General features: G+C 33.2%; 1 protein-coding gene and 1 long non-coding RNA gene across 4 annotated transcripts; both read right to left on the bottom strand.

The window, feature by feature from the left end:
• Positions 1–367: 367 nt before the first annotated feature.
• LOC117317351 lies at positions 368–6,924 on the bottom strand. Of its 3 annotated transcripts, XR_004530177.1 has the most exons (4): positions 6,772–6,902; positions 4,936–4,937; positions 1,675–1,740; positions 368–875 (listed from the first exon to the last, which is right to left on the bottom strand). It is a non-coding gene; the product is annotated as an uncharacterized LOC117317351 (long non-coding RNA). The 3 variants fall into 3 exon arrangements; XR_004530175.1 differs by lacking the exon at positions 4,936–4,937 and having other exon boundaries at positions 6,772–6,924; XR_004530176.1 differs by lacking the exons at positions 4,936–4,937; positions 6,772–6,902 and adding an exon at positions 5,703–5,717.
• A 275-nt stretch (positions 6,925–7,199) lies between these two features.
• Positions 7,200–8,488, bottom strand: LOC117317532. The gene is made up of 3 exons (XM_033872347.1): positions 8,044–8,488; positions 7,620–7,790; positions 7,200–7,268 (listed from the first exon to the last, which is right to left on the bottom strand). Exons 1-3 carry the CDS (start codon positions 8,293–8,295, stop codon positions 7,200–7,202), a joined length of 492 nt encoding a protein of 163 aa, XP_033728238.1. The 5' UTR covers positions 8,296–8,488.
• Positions 8,489–12,793: the final 4,305 nt, after the last annotated feature.

A 12,793-nucleotide genomic window follows, 5' to 3' on the forward strand; every position in this document is an offset into this window, starting at 1 on the left:
ATTGTTCTAGAATTCCTTCAGAAATGTACTAGATCATTCTCAAACAATTCTATTACAACTCAGAATGTGTCATGTCAGGGTCCGCAGTGGCCGAGTGGTTAATGTGTCCCAACATTGTTCCATATGCATTATAACCTTCACTTCTGGATTGTCAGTTTGAAAATCACATTGGACAATTGCCAGGTACTGATCATTGATCTTTGGTTTATCTCAGGTACTCAGGCTTTCCCCTATACATTCAACACCTGACATCCCTTTAATGGCTGTCAACAAAATAAAGCAAACCAAACAGAACATTGTCAGATGCCCAATGGGCATATTAATTATCTTAAAGTCTAATCAATAATAACAAGATGAAAATTTGTCATTTAGAATCAAAAATATAATTCATTTAATACTTGCTCATGTAAAGTAAATCCATACAAAACCAAGTTGCACTGTAAATAATTTATAGTTTAGAATGTCAGTTTATCTTATGGTAAGAAAGTTCAATACACATATATATAAATATTAAAAACCACTATCCATGTCCTTGGCCTTTGCATTACTGGTATAACTTGTATAGAGAAAAACATCACTTTTTCAACAAGACGGAGATTCTGTTGTCTTATTCATATTGTTTGCCTCTCCAACATCATTACTTCTAGTTCCAGAAATCACTTTTGTTGCATGGAGATATTTATACAGAATCATATGATATACAGTTCCTTGAATCTTTTTCCTTGAAGCTTAACACTGTTGACATGGGTTTCAAAACTGCCGAGCCTTGCCTGCTGTGACTGACTGACTGTCCATTTGCCGAAAGCAGAAAACAGTTTCACTATGTTGCAGATCTGTCTTTCAGCTTCTCCAGATGTCCACCTTTGTTGAAGTTTCTGTAAACAAAATTAAAAGAAAAAAGTAATCAAAATTGGTTTTTCATGGTACATTCACACATGATGAACTATATTTAATTATGAGATGATAATCAAAATCTCAATAATATGACTACATTACTTTTCAAAATTAATTATTCTAGAGAATCAATCACTGAATCATTGCAATGGCAGTATCAACTATCATATACAGCTTTATGAGCAGAGGTTAAACGCCTTCCCTATATAAAATAAAGTAAATTTTACCCCTTCTCAATGAAGACGCTTGACCCCAGGGTTATGAAATTTACAATTTTGGTAAAGGACCTTAAGACCTTTCCATCTACGTCTTTGATACAAAGAGTATTTGATTTCAGCTTATCTGGGAGTGGAGAAGAAGATTTTCAAAATTTCAGTCAATTTGACCCTTTTTGACCTGCCCCTCTGGCTTCTCTGTTGTGAGTTTGAAACCCAAGTGGGGCAGCTACTTGGCACTGACCAGAGATCAGTGGATCCCTCGGATTAAACACTTGGTTTTCCAGCGTTCCTTCTCCTCCAAACCCGGTACATCCTTAAATGATCTTGGCTTTCAACAGGGCGTAAAAAGAAACAAAATTGACCCGGATGTTGGAAAAGTCAAAGTCAGTGCTTACACATTGATGTTTCATATTTATTATAGAAAATTTATAAAAATTATCACATTTCTTTATGAGCTTGACATGAAGGTAACAGTGATTAAACAAACAGCAGTTGGTTAAGTGTCCAAATAAATAAGTATTTTTTAAAGATTATTATGAAGTTACAAGACATGTGTGATTACCTAGACTTGAAGCTGACAGGAGTTCTTACAGCTGGTGTCCCTCTAGGAGCTGGATGTTGAAGATATCTAAAACATAAAGAAAACAAAATAGTTTTCAGAAAATAAAAACATCAATTCAGCTTCATTTAATCATTGATATCAATTTGTTTGCAAACTGTATGAGTAAATAAATTGTTTTAACCTCTTATATGGTAGCAGTACGTGTATACCAGTTTTAATAAAATATCTAACAATTGCAGTTGTATCAAATAAGTGAACAAGAGGCCCATGGGCCTTAACGGTCACCTGAGATTTGAAATATTTCAGTTAATTTAATTGACCATTCTTGGCCCCATCCATCAGCCCCAAGGGGTCAGTCAGTGCCAATATGTGCATACCATCAACTGCTATCCCAAGCTGATAATGTTAACGAAATTAGAATGAATTCCAATAGAAATCAAACAAATCATAGTCAAAAATGTGATTTCCCTATATAAACTATAATAAAATTTACCCCCTCCCAAGGGGTAGATGTGTGACCACAGGGTCATGAAATTCATAATTTTAATTAAGCACCATAAGCCCCTTCCAACTATGAAGAGTATTTGATTCTACCTTATTTAGTTATTTGGGTCTTGAGAAGAGGATGTTTGAAATTTTTAGTCAATTTGACCCTTTCTAGCCCCGCCTATCTGCCCCTGGGGGTTAGTCAGGGCCAACATGTGTATATTATCAAACTACATATGTAATATCACAAGCTAATAATGTTAACCAAGTTAGAATGAATTCCAATAGAAATCAAACAAATTATAGTCAAAAATGTGATTTCCCTTTATAAACTATAGTAAAATTTACCCTCCTCCCGAGGGGCAAAATGTGAGACCCCTGGGTCATAAAATTCATAATTATGGTAAAGCACCATAAGACCCTTCCATCTATGAAGAGTATTTGATTCCAACATATTTGAGAGTATATAACTATATAGAGAAGAATATTTTTGAAGTTGCAGTCAATTTGACCCTTTTTAGCCCCATACCTCAGGCCCCTGGGGGGTGGGGACCATATAATTCACAATTTCGTTGACCTTTAGCCAGATTTCATTGAATTTGGTTCAGGGGTTTTGGAGAAGAAGTCAAAAATGTAAATTGTTTACGGACGCATGACGGACAACGACGGGCAAAAGGCGATAAGAATACCAGTAGGTCACTTGAAATTGAGAGAATAGTTCTGCAATATGAAATGAAAACCATATTTTGTGAAAACTTTTAAAAGATTTCAATTTAGTTTTTCTCAGGAGGGACATAAACTGCGCTCTAAGGCCTGGAATTGAATGCCCTTTCTGATGTAAATATTTGTCCATTGCAGTGTTGGCCACATACATTGTGAACTTTTTACATTAGTCCCTGTGCAACTAAGCCAACTATATTTTACCTGTGTGCAGATGACATTTCAAAGAATTGTGATAATTTATTCCTGGTCATTGTTCGAATTTGTCAAATAATTTTCTGTAATACCTTTGTAAATAGATGAAATCAACTTGAATTCAAAAGTGTACAAAAATGTACATGGTTCCTCACCCAAAATAACTGACTATGACTTAATTGAAAATATTTTAGTATCAACTTAGCTTTCTCCACATTGATTTCTTTGTGCATGGCAAAAGATATAATTTGGCTTTGTCCAAAGATATATATATAGTCTCAATCAAGGTCAGGTCAGAGACTTCAAAACAAATAATTTCAATTTTTTAGCATTTGCATATGATGTTTCATTAAAAATTTGAATAAAAAGTCTAATTTGAAAAAAAAAAATGTTGATAATGTGAGATTCATGAAGCAAATCATTTGAATAGTTAAATTTGATCTTTCAAAATTATTCCCATCACACAACACAGGCTGAAGTTATTCAATATTTCATTTCGAAATGAATTTCAAATCTTTAAATTTTCTTATTTAAACAATCATTATGACCAGGGACATATATATCCCTGATATCATGTATTGTAGTGACAGGACCTGATGCATGAGGAACTTTCCAGCTTGCAGTGTACATGTTATTTCAATAGTTCTACAAATACACGTTATTGAATGATATAAGTTCAGAAAAAAGTATGCAAAACAAATTAAGAAATGATGCAGTTCTCTTGTTTGATTCAAAAATATAAAGACAATGCTTTAAAAATGTATTCCAAAGAAATATGTTAAAGTAAAAAACAACTCAGTGAAATTCCCAAAGGTATAAAGAATGTAAATTCACCACTTCCAAAAACCAACCTATAGCCATATACCCGTTATTAGTACACATTGTTCACGTCCAGGAATATTAAATAGGCCTATAAATCTACAGTCTGAGGTACAATTTGCCTCTGGGCAGCAAACTATGTACAATTTACCTGTAAAACGGACCTGTTGGAACTACATCGTTTTCCTTTCCCACTCATTCAATATATATCATAGTATGACGTGTCACTCTTACATTTTATGTAACAGATTATGACGTGTCACTCTCATGAATGTAGGATGGTTGTTCAAGCCAATTTTAAAATCATCAATTCAAATGTTTAAACTTTTAAAAAATGACATAAGGCCAACTGCAGTTAGTGTACATGAAAGCTTGATAAGAATTTGCTTAACTCATACATGAAAATTATATTAATCTATGGTGATGTAAAAGTTCAAGGAGTAGCAGTGTGCAGCCAGCTGGGATCGAACCAGCGACCCCCGGCTTATATATATATAATTACTGGTCCACTGAGCTAAAGGGAAATTCCCCCTAGCTGGAAGCTAGAAGGCGACTATACAACTATGTACAGTATTTACAATTAAAACCCGGCCTGCTACAGTGATATACATGTACATATTGACTTCTAATTATACTCTTTACATATACTTCCATTACAGTATCAGAGATATAAAGTAATAGTAATCATGATATCATTAAGAATGGTTAAATCATCAATGTATATTTGAGTATAAATTAGTGGTTTTAAATGTGAAGTTGACTAAAAGTTTTCTACTCCAAATATCAAAATTTGTTTGAAGAATATTATTTTGACCATTAACTGTATATCTTTGAGTGTTGTAACAAGCTTTTATACTACTATATCATAAATATTTATTTCCCTATTTGGAGAGATGCATGAAATTGAAATATAAATACATGTATTAAGTTAAAAATGCCAGGTTCAAAGTCTGCATATAGTAAAGGACGTTTTATATATTAGTTATTACGTAGAGTTAAATTGATGGAAATGAGCATGACTATGAGTCGCATAAATTTCACATCTTGGGAGTTCTTATTCTATGGCAACCTAGCTGGGATACCTGGGACAATCATATCATTTCAAAAGTGTAAGATAGCTAGTCATAAGCTTAAGTCTGTACCGGTTTACTTTATGAGCTTGGTAAAGGTAAGGTGTGATGACCAGTTTCCATCTAACAATTAAGGGGATCTGTATCTAGTTTATATGACCATGTACACCTGTCCAGATCTTCACACCTTATAAGGTAAACTTGGAAGGAGGGGTCATTATTGGGGTCAGTGTAAGTCACACCCTTGTGACCTGGAAGTGTGTGTGTGTAGAGGGGGGGGGGGGGGGGGGATTGTTTCTTGTATAACTGCTAAAAGAACTCCATGTATGACCTTGATTTAATGAGGTAGGAATAACATGAAAACAAAAAATTACATTAGATGCATTGTTAGTATCTATAATCCAACTAAAAATGAACAAACAAAATAATAAGATAATAGGCCTATACTGTATACTTTAAGATAAGTTACATGTTTTATGAGTAGTATACATATGTATATCTATGCGAGCGGTTATAAATCAAAATGTATTTCAATATTCTGCTCGTTTTAGACGTAAACAATCACTGAGAAAGCTAGCCACAAAAAAAACTAAACCGGCTAGGCCTATCGAAATCTAAAATTAATTAAATTTGGAGAAAAAAGTATTACTACAGTAAATATCAAATAAACGGGATCTGTTCTTCGTGCATATTTAGCGTCGCCTGCTTACATCAATGTCAACAAACAAGTTTACTTACAAGTTACAGTCAGCGTACTCCTATACGTATATGAGGTCTTATTCCACCTGATTACATTGGTGGATATTGCGACCTCATATCCCCTCAGCGTGTTTTTCTTGTAGGTAGGCGCCCTGATTCTAGGGCGCGACGAAAAAGTGCCATAAACCATCTAAAACGATAATTCATGTTAACAAATATGTGTACGCTTACTTGTTGATGAAGTATCAATCCATTTATGCACAAACTGTTGATGGACACCTCTTAATTATAATTATATCCACAATAATTCACTTGCAACCTACTGTGTTAAATATGGGTCACTAAAACACCTTTGCTGTTCCAGTTATTATAAAATACGGAATGCAAATAAAACGGAAAACGTAGCGCAATATTTTCACAGCGTTTGGTTTGGTTTGTCTATTTCAACTCCATATTTGGATAAACCGGAAATAACCTCGAGAGGTCACAATAAAAACAAGTATGGCGGTATATACAAATGGGACCTACGCTTAAACGACAAAAGAGTCTAATAATCACTAATCTTGGATATAGATATGGACACACGTTGATTGACTTTGTGTATTTATGATAGATAAATAGAATAAGGTAGGTCAGATCATATGAAATATGAGTAAAGATAACTTTTAAACGACTTTAATTAGGTGGGTCACAGCAACATGTTTTATGTGCGGTGGTGATTAGAGGTTACATGACAGCCTGTCAAAAGTTTCCTGTCGTGTAAACCTCTAATATTATTGGAGTACAGTCAGCGGTACTGGTACTGTCGACGAGCTCGAGGCTACGGGAATTTGCTTGACATTCTGACTGGGTTGATTATTTTTTGCACGCGTGCTTGTGCAAAGCAACATACAATCATGACAAAACATCCATATCTTGGAACATCGTCTCTGATATTCAGATATTGTAAGAAATACTGGCAGTGACAGTAAAATACAACACAGCCCACCGACCAATACAACTTCAATGAGACAGGCGCAGCAACAAACTTGGTGACGTCACTGGTGACGTAACATCCGGAGTAGACCCTACTGAAAAAAAACAACACACAAACGCATTTCACTTAGACCTATCTGTTATCTTTGTCCGCCTCGTTGGTTACGTGAAGGGAAAAGGATTCGCCGTGAATCACAGATATGTTCTCCGCCACGGACTGCGCTAGCGATTGTAATTCTGATTCTGTCCAATTTGGTTTTCCAGTTTGTAAGTGACAGTACGACTAACCGAATGCTAGTCGTTTCGGTAACAAGTCGTTTCGGGACTACCGAAACGACTCGAAGTCGTATCGAGTCGTTTCGGTACATTCTCAAGATATTTCGGGACATTGATAGGACGTTTCGGTAGACTTCTAAAATAATTTATATTCTATCATAATTGTATTAATTGCAGTTCTGTTGTTTGGTTCAACATCTGTATGTTTCTTTACGATAGTTAGGGTTATGTCCCTTACTACGTTTTTTCTTCCGGGTTGTGATGAACTCTGCCACGTGCCATGGGTCAAAAGTCTGCGTAGTCAACATCCATTTGGTAGGCTAATATATTCTTTTTTTTCTCTAGGAAATATTTCTGTAATGTTACGGAAAGACTTTTGACCCGAAGCTGCATAAATCTACATGAGAATATTATGGAAAATCAGCACAAAACCACAACGCACATGTAATGTTTTTATTATCATTAATAACAAGCAAATATAACAGTGTAAAAATATCAGTGTAACAAACAATAATTTTATTATAAGTTCATAAAAATAGCAATGATGTAAAATGAAATTATATAATATAAATCAATTAATAATAAAAACAAGTTACCACATAAATGCATATATTATATGACATGCTGTTGAAAAGCATTCGCTACACAATAAATTAAATGGTTTATATAAGGTATTTATATCATCAATCATTATGATAGACTTACCTCTGCACGGATTTTGACTGTAGTCAATATACCCGGTTGTCCAGGATGAAGATGCTGTTTCTTCCCCTCAGTGTAGGTGTTCCCTGTCTGTATAATCGTAGCAGGACAATTCAGCGCCTTGCCTCTCTTAATGCATCTCCAAAACACCCTAGTGTCGGTACACCTTGACTTCTAAAATGGAAATATAATGCTTACTATATGAACTATAGTTATTTTAGAGTATTTCTTTCTTTTGATTCTTTCTTTTTTAATGCTAACGCTAGTAGTAGTAAAGCAGTAGCAATAACATGGAGTATATATGTATTGTTAAGGGTATATTCCTGTAGTAATTTTCTTTCTTTCTTTTTAATTTGAAGTAATGACTTACCTGATTCTCCTTATTTTGCGCAGTATTTTTATAGCGATATTTAGAGGTATTGCTTACCAAGACAGTGTAGCTATAGCCATTGCTATCAACTAGCTTTCGGTTTCCACGCTTGGAACCTTGGCTGACCTCCTGGTAAGATGTTGGCAGATCTTCAGGTTCCACATCATCAAGAGTTGAAGTCTCAAGTGGCAAGGATTCCTCATGTGTCGCTTCGGTAACCTGGAATGCCGTTGATATGTTAAAGGAATCATCTGCTGGCTCCTCTGGATCTGGACGATTGCAGAGTGCACACGACCAGTCAAGTTGCATTAAACCTTCGCCATGTTCCTGTATTCATTCCTCGTTACGCCTAAAATATAAACGCAATTCTATACCTATAACCTTAACTATTTTGTCGTAAACTACATGTACATATTTTCTCTATCTTTCCGTAATTCTATACCTATAACCTTAACTATTTTGCCGTAAACTACATGTATATATTTTCTCTATCTTTCCGTAATTCTTATATATCTAAAAAATATTTTCTATCTTAGCGTAAACTACATGTATATATTTTCTCTATCTTTCCGTAATTCTATACCTATAACCTTAACTATTTTGCCGTAAACTACATGTATATATTTTCTCTATCTTTCCGTAATTCTTATATATGTAAAATATTTTCTATCTTAGCGTAAACTACATGTATATATTTTCTCTATCTTTCCATAATTCTTATATATGTAAAATATTTTCTATCTTAGCGTAAACTACATGTATATATTTTCTCTATCTTTCCATAATTCTTGTATATGTAAAATATTTTCTATCTTAGCGTAAACTACATGTATATATTTTCTCTATCTTTCCGTAATTCTATACCTATAACCTTAACTATTTTGCCGTAAACTACATGTATATATTTTCTCTATCTTTCCGTAATTCTTATATATGTAAAATATTTTCTATCTTAGCGTAAACTACATGTATATATTTTCTCTATCTTTCCGTAATTCTATACCTATAACCTTAACTATTTTGCCGTAAACTACATGTATATATTTTCTCTATCTTTCCGTAATTCTTATATATGTAAAATATTTTCTATCTTAGCGTAAACTACATGTATATATTTTCTCTATCTTTCCATAATTCTTATATATGTAAAATATTTTCTATCTTAGCGTAAACTACATGTATATATTTTCTCTATCTTTCCATAATTCTTGTATATGTAAAATATTTTCTATCTTAGCGTAAACTACATGTATATATTTTCTCTATCTTTCCGTAATTCTATACCTATAACCTTAACTATTTTGCCGTAAACTACATGTATATATTTTCTCTATCTTTCCGTAATTCTTATATATGTAAAATATTTTCTATCTTAGCGTAAACTACATGTATATATTTTCTCTATCTTTCCATAATTCTTATATATGTAAAATATGTTCTATCTTAGCGTAAACTACATGTATATATTTTCTCTATCTTTCCATAATTCTTATATATGTAAAATATTTTCTATCTTAGCGTAAACTACATGTATATATTTTCTCTATCTTTCCGTAATTCTATACCTATAACCTTAACTATTTTGCCGTAAACTACATGTATATATTTTCTCTATCTTTCCGTAATTCTTATATATGTAAAATATTTTCTATCTTAGCGTAAACTACATGTATATATTTTCTCTATCTTTCCGTAATTCTATACCTATAACCTTAACTATTTTGCCGTAAACTACATGTATATATTTTCTCTCTCTTCTCGTTATTCTATACCTATAACCTTAACTATTTTGCCGTAAACTACATGTATATATTTTATCTATCTGATTCAAGACACCTCACAGCTAGTATCAAATATACAACATCAATTATTCATATAAACATATACACAAATATAAGCATACAGCAATGAGAACAAATACTTTACATGGGCCCGGAGAATTAAAAAAAAAAAAAAATTCGGCATTTACATACTTTCTTGTTAACTTTCTTTCAATATAAGTATGTTTTCTAAGAAAATGTCATAAAGCCTATGTTTAATGCTTTTTACATTATAAAAAAAACTGTTGCCGTACTTTCTTTCAAAATAAGAAATGGTATCTAAGAAATAGCCATAAAACCTGTGTTATGATATTAAAATAATGTAATAAAATATGTCAATACAGACTATTAGAATATCAACAATTCGTCTTGTTTAATTTCCATAGGAAAGGCCCCTGTAATCGCATTTTAAATTCTAAACATGTAACAATTTTTTTCACAACACTCACCTGAATTGCACGTTCTATGTTGCCATCTGGAGCACTTGTCACACTCAAGACCCTCCTGTCGAGGACGAACGGGTTTCGTACACGCGACACAAAGATCCGATGAAGACATGTTGAGAGATTCAATTGATAGGTGCCAATTGGTGACAGTATTTAATATACCCATTGTTAATGTTTTTCCTCATCCATGGAGTAACAATTAATTATGTTTTCTTACGAGAGTTGCTCCAATTCATTAGTGTAATGATCGGTACATGTAGGTATACGCATGTATAAAATTAATTAACTAGGTATAATTATGTTTTCTTACAAGAGTCGCCCCAATTAGTGTAATAATCAGCTGGTATGCGCCCGTAAGTAATTAATTAATTATGTTTTCTCACCAGGGTCGCGTCACTCCACCGTCGTACGTAAAGCACACATCAATCAGCGCCGACTAAGAAAACATTGTTTGTATTAATGATACAATTGTTTTCAAAATCAGCAGTAATCATTGATTAATAATGTATCAATTATCTACGGGTGCAGCTTCAATAATAAAATAATAAAAAGATAAATACACAATATCAAGGAATAAATACACAATATCAAGGAATTAAACATCAAAATAGTAACTATTCATTTCTTTGATTATTTGTTAACTATTACTTTCTTAATGCTTTATACATGTATATGATATCAAAGTAATGAAATCAACCTGTATAGACTTTATTTCTCGGGCATGGGTTGTTATAACAATTTTTGAAAATTATCTCCCGAAACGACCCGAACTTCTACCGAAACGACCCGAACTTCTACCGAAACGACTTCCGAATGTCCCGAAACGACTTCCGAAAAAGTCCCGAAACGACTTGTTACCGAAACGACCTGTTACCACAATCCAAACGCAATGGACCGAAAAGACCACATATCATTTATTGTGTTTTCTTCTTACTTATTCTAGTTTAAATTAATGAAACTCAGCATATTATTTCCCAAAACCTGTTATTCAATTCAAAAAAATATTATCTATTAATTATAAGCGGTAAAATATATGAAAATAAATGTTGACATTGTATTTTTTTCTTTTCGCTCCATCGTGTACTGATTAGGGTAATTAGGCCGCCCCACCGGTAGCAATATGGCGTCGAGTCAAGTATGAAATTTTCACTAGCGTAAGCGAGGGTCTATACGGACGAATTAAACACCTAGATGGGACTAAATAGGTCTTATGAGGTAAATAAATATCTCATTTATCTATATATGTAAGCTAGGTGTTATGTCACACCCGATTTTATTGTATTTGCACCAAATTCTTAGCGACACCAAATTGTTTTCATATCTAGTGCCAGTGGATAAGTGGTGCGCTCTGGCCCTGCACCAGACATGGCTGTGATACAGTGCGTGGACGTGATGCAGGTATCGTTTCTAGTGGTTTTCGCGATATATGTCTCAATATATGTGCAGCCTGGCTATGGATCATGGTTACTGCCGTAATATTTATCAAAGGAAACAGCCGATGATATTTAAATGTACTTTGCATAATTTTAGGCCTATAGGCCTATCAAAGTATATGTTAACTGATTTATGTGCATATTTTGTCAATGTCTTTATATTATGATCATTAAGTGTCGATTGTCATTTATAATAAAAGATGTAAACACCTTCATTTAACAAGATTTCAAGATTTTTATAGATACACTCAGACACATGTGTAGCATGAGGACATTTGTGACAAACAATAGAAATAAGCATGAGCAACAAGAGCAATTACATTTGTATATAGCTACTGTTAATTAAAACAATGGTATCATTATGCATTCATGGCTTCTTTAGTCTAACTTAGTCAAATTTACATTGGTGTATACCAGAAATGTTCTACTATATTGACCTGATAATCTTGATTATTTGAATTTATTTAGGAAAAGAAATACACATGTACAGTACTGTATATATGTGTCCATGTTTCTTAATCTATAACATTTGAGTGAAGTTATGTATAAGTCTTGAAATTTGTTTTCAAGTTTAAAAGAATTTGTTCAAATAGTATACATTGTTCATTTTTTTCTGGTTAATGTGAAATTTAAAACAATTAAAAGATCTCACTTGAAAATCAGTACTCATTTATATGAAAAGTGATAAAAAAACCTACATAAGCATTAGAATATACTGTAAGTGCTGAAAGAATGAAAATAAATGAAAATAGAAAATAAAAATGAATGAAAAACAACAAAATATTTGTTTACGCATGATTCTGATGCTTAAAATCTTTAATGTGATACACGCATGTAAATTTCACATGTATCTCGCATGTAGCAACAACACATGCGATTCTCATGTGTGTCAAGTAGACATGTAAATCGGATGATAATCGTATGTGGATGACATGAACTTTTCATGCGAAAATCATGCGTGTGGAAAATCGTATGATATACGCATGAAAATCGTGTGAAAATCGCATGAAAAATGCTATGCATGTGGCACATGTGTGGCACTTTTGCCTGTGTACCTATAGCTACCTACCTATCTATGTATCTAACTGACCTACCTACCTACATTACC

This window comes from Pecten maximus, chromosome 19 (genome assembly GCF_902652985.1).
Source record: "Pecten maximus chromosome 19, xPecMax1.1, whole genome shotgun sequence".
NCBI classification, from domain to species: Eukaryota; Metazoa; Mollusca; class Bivalvia; order Pectinida; family Pectinidae; genus Pecten; species Pecten maximus.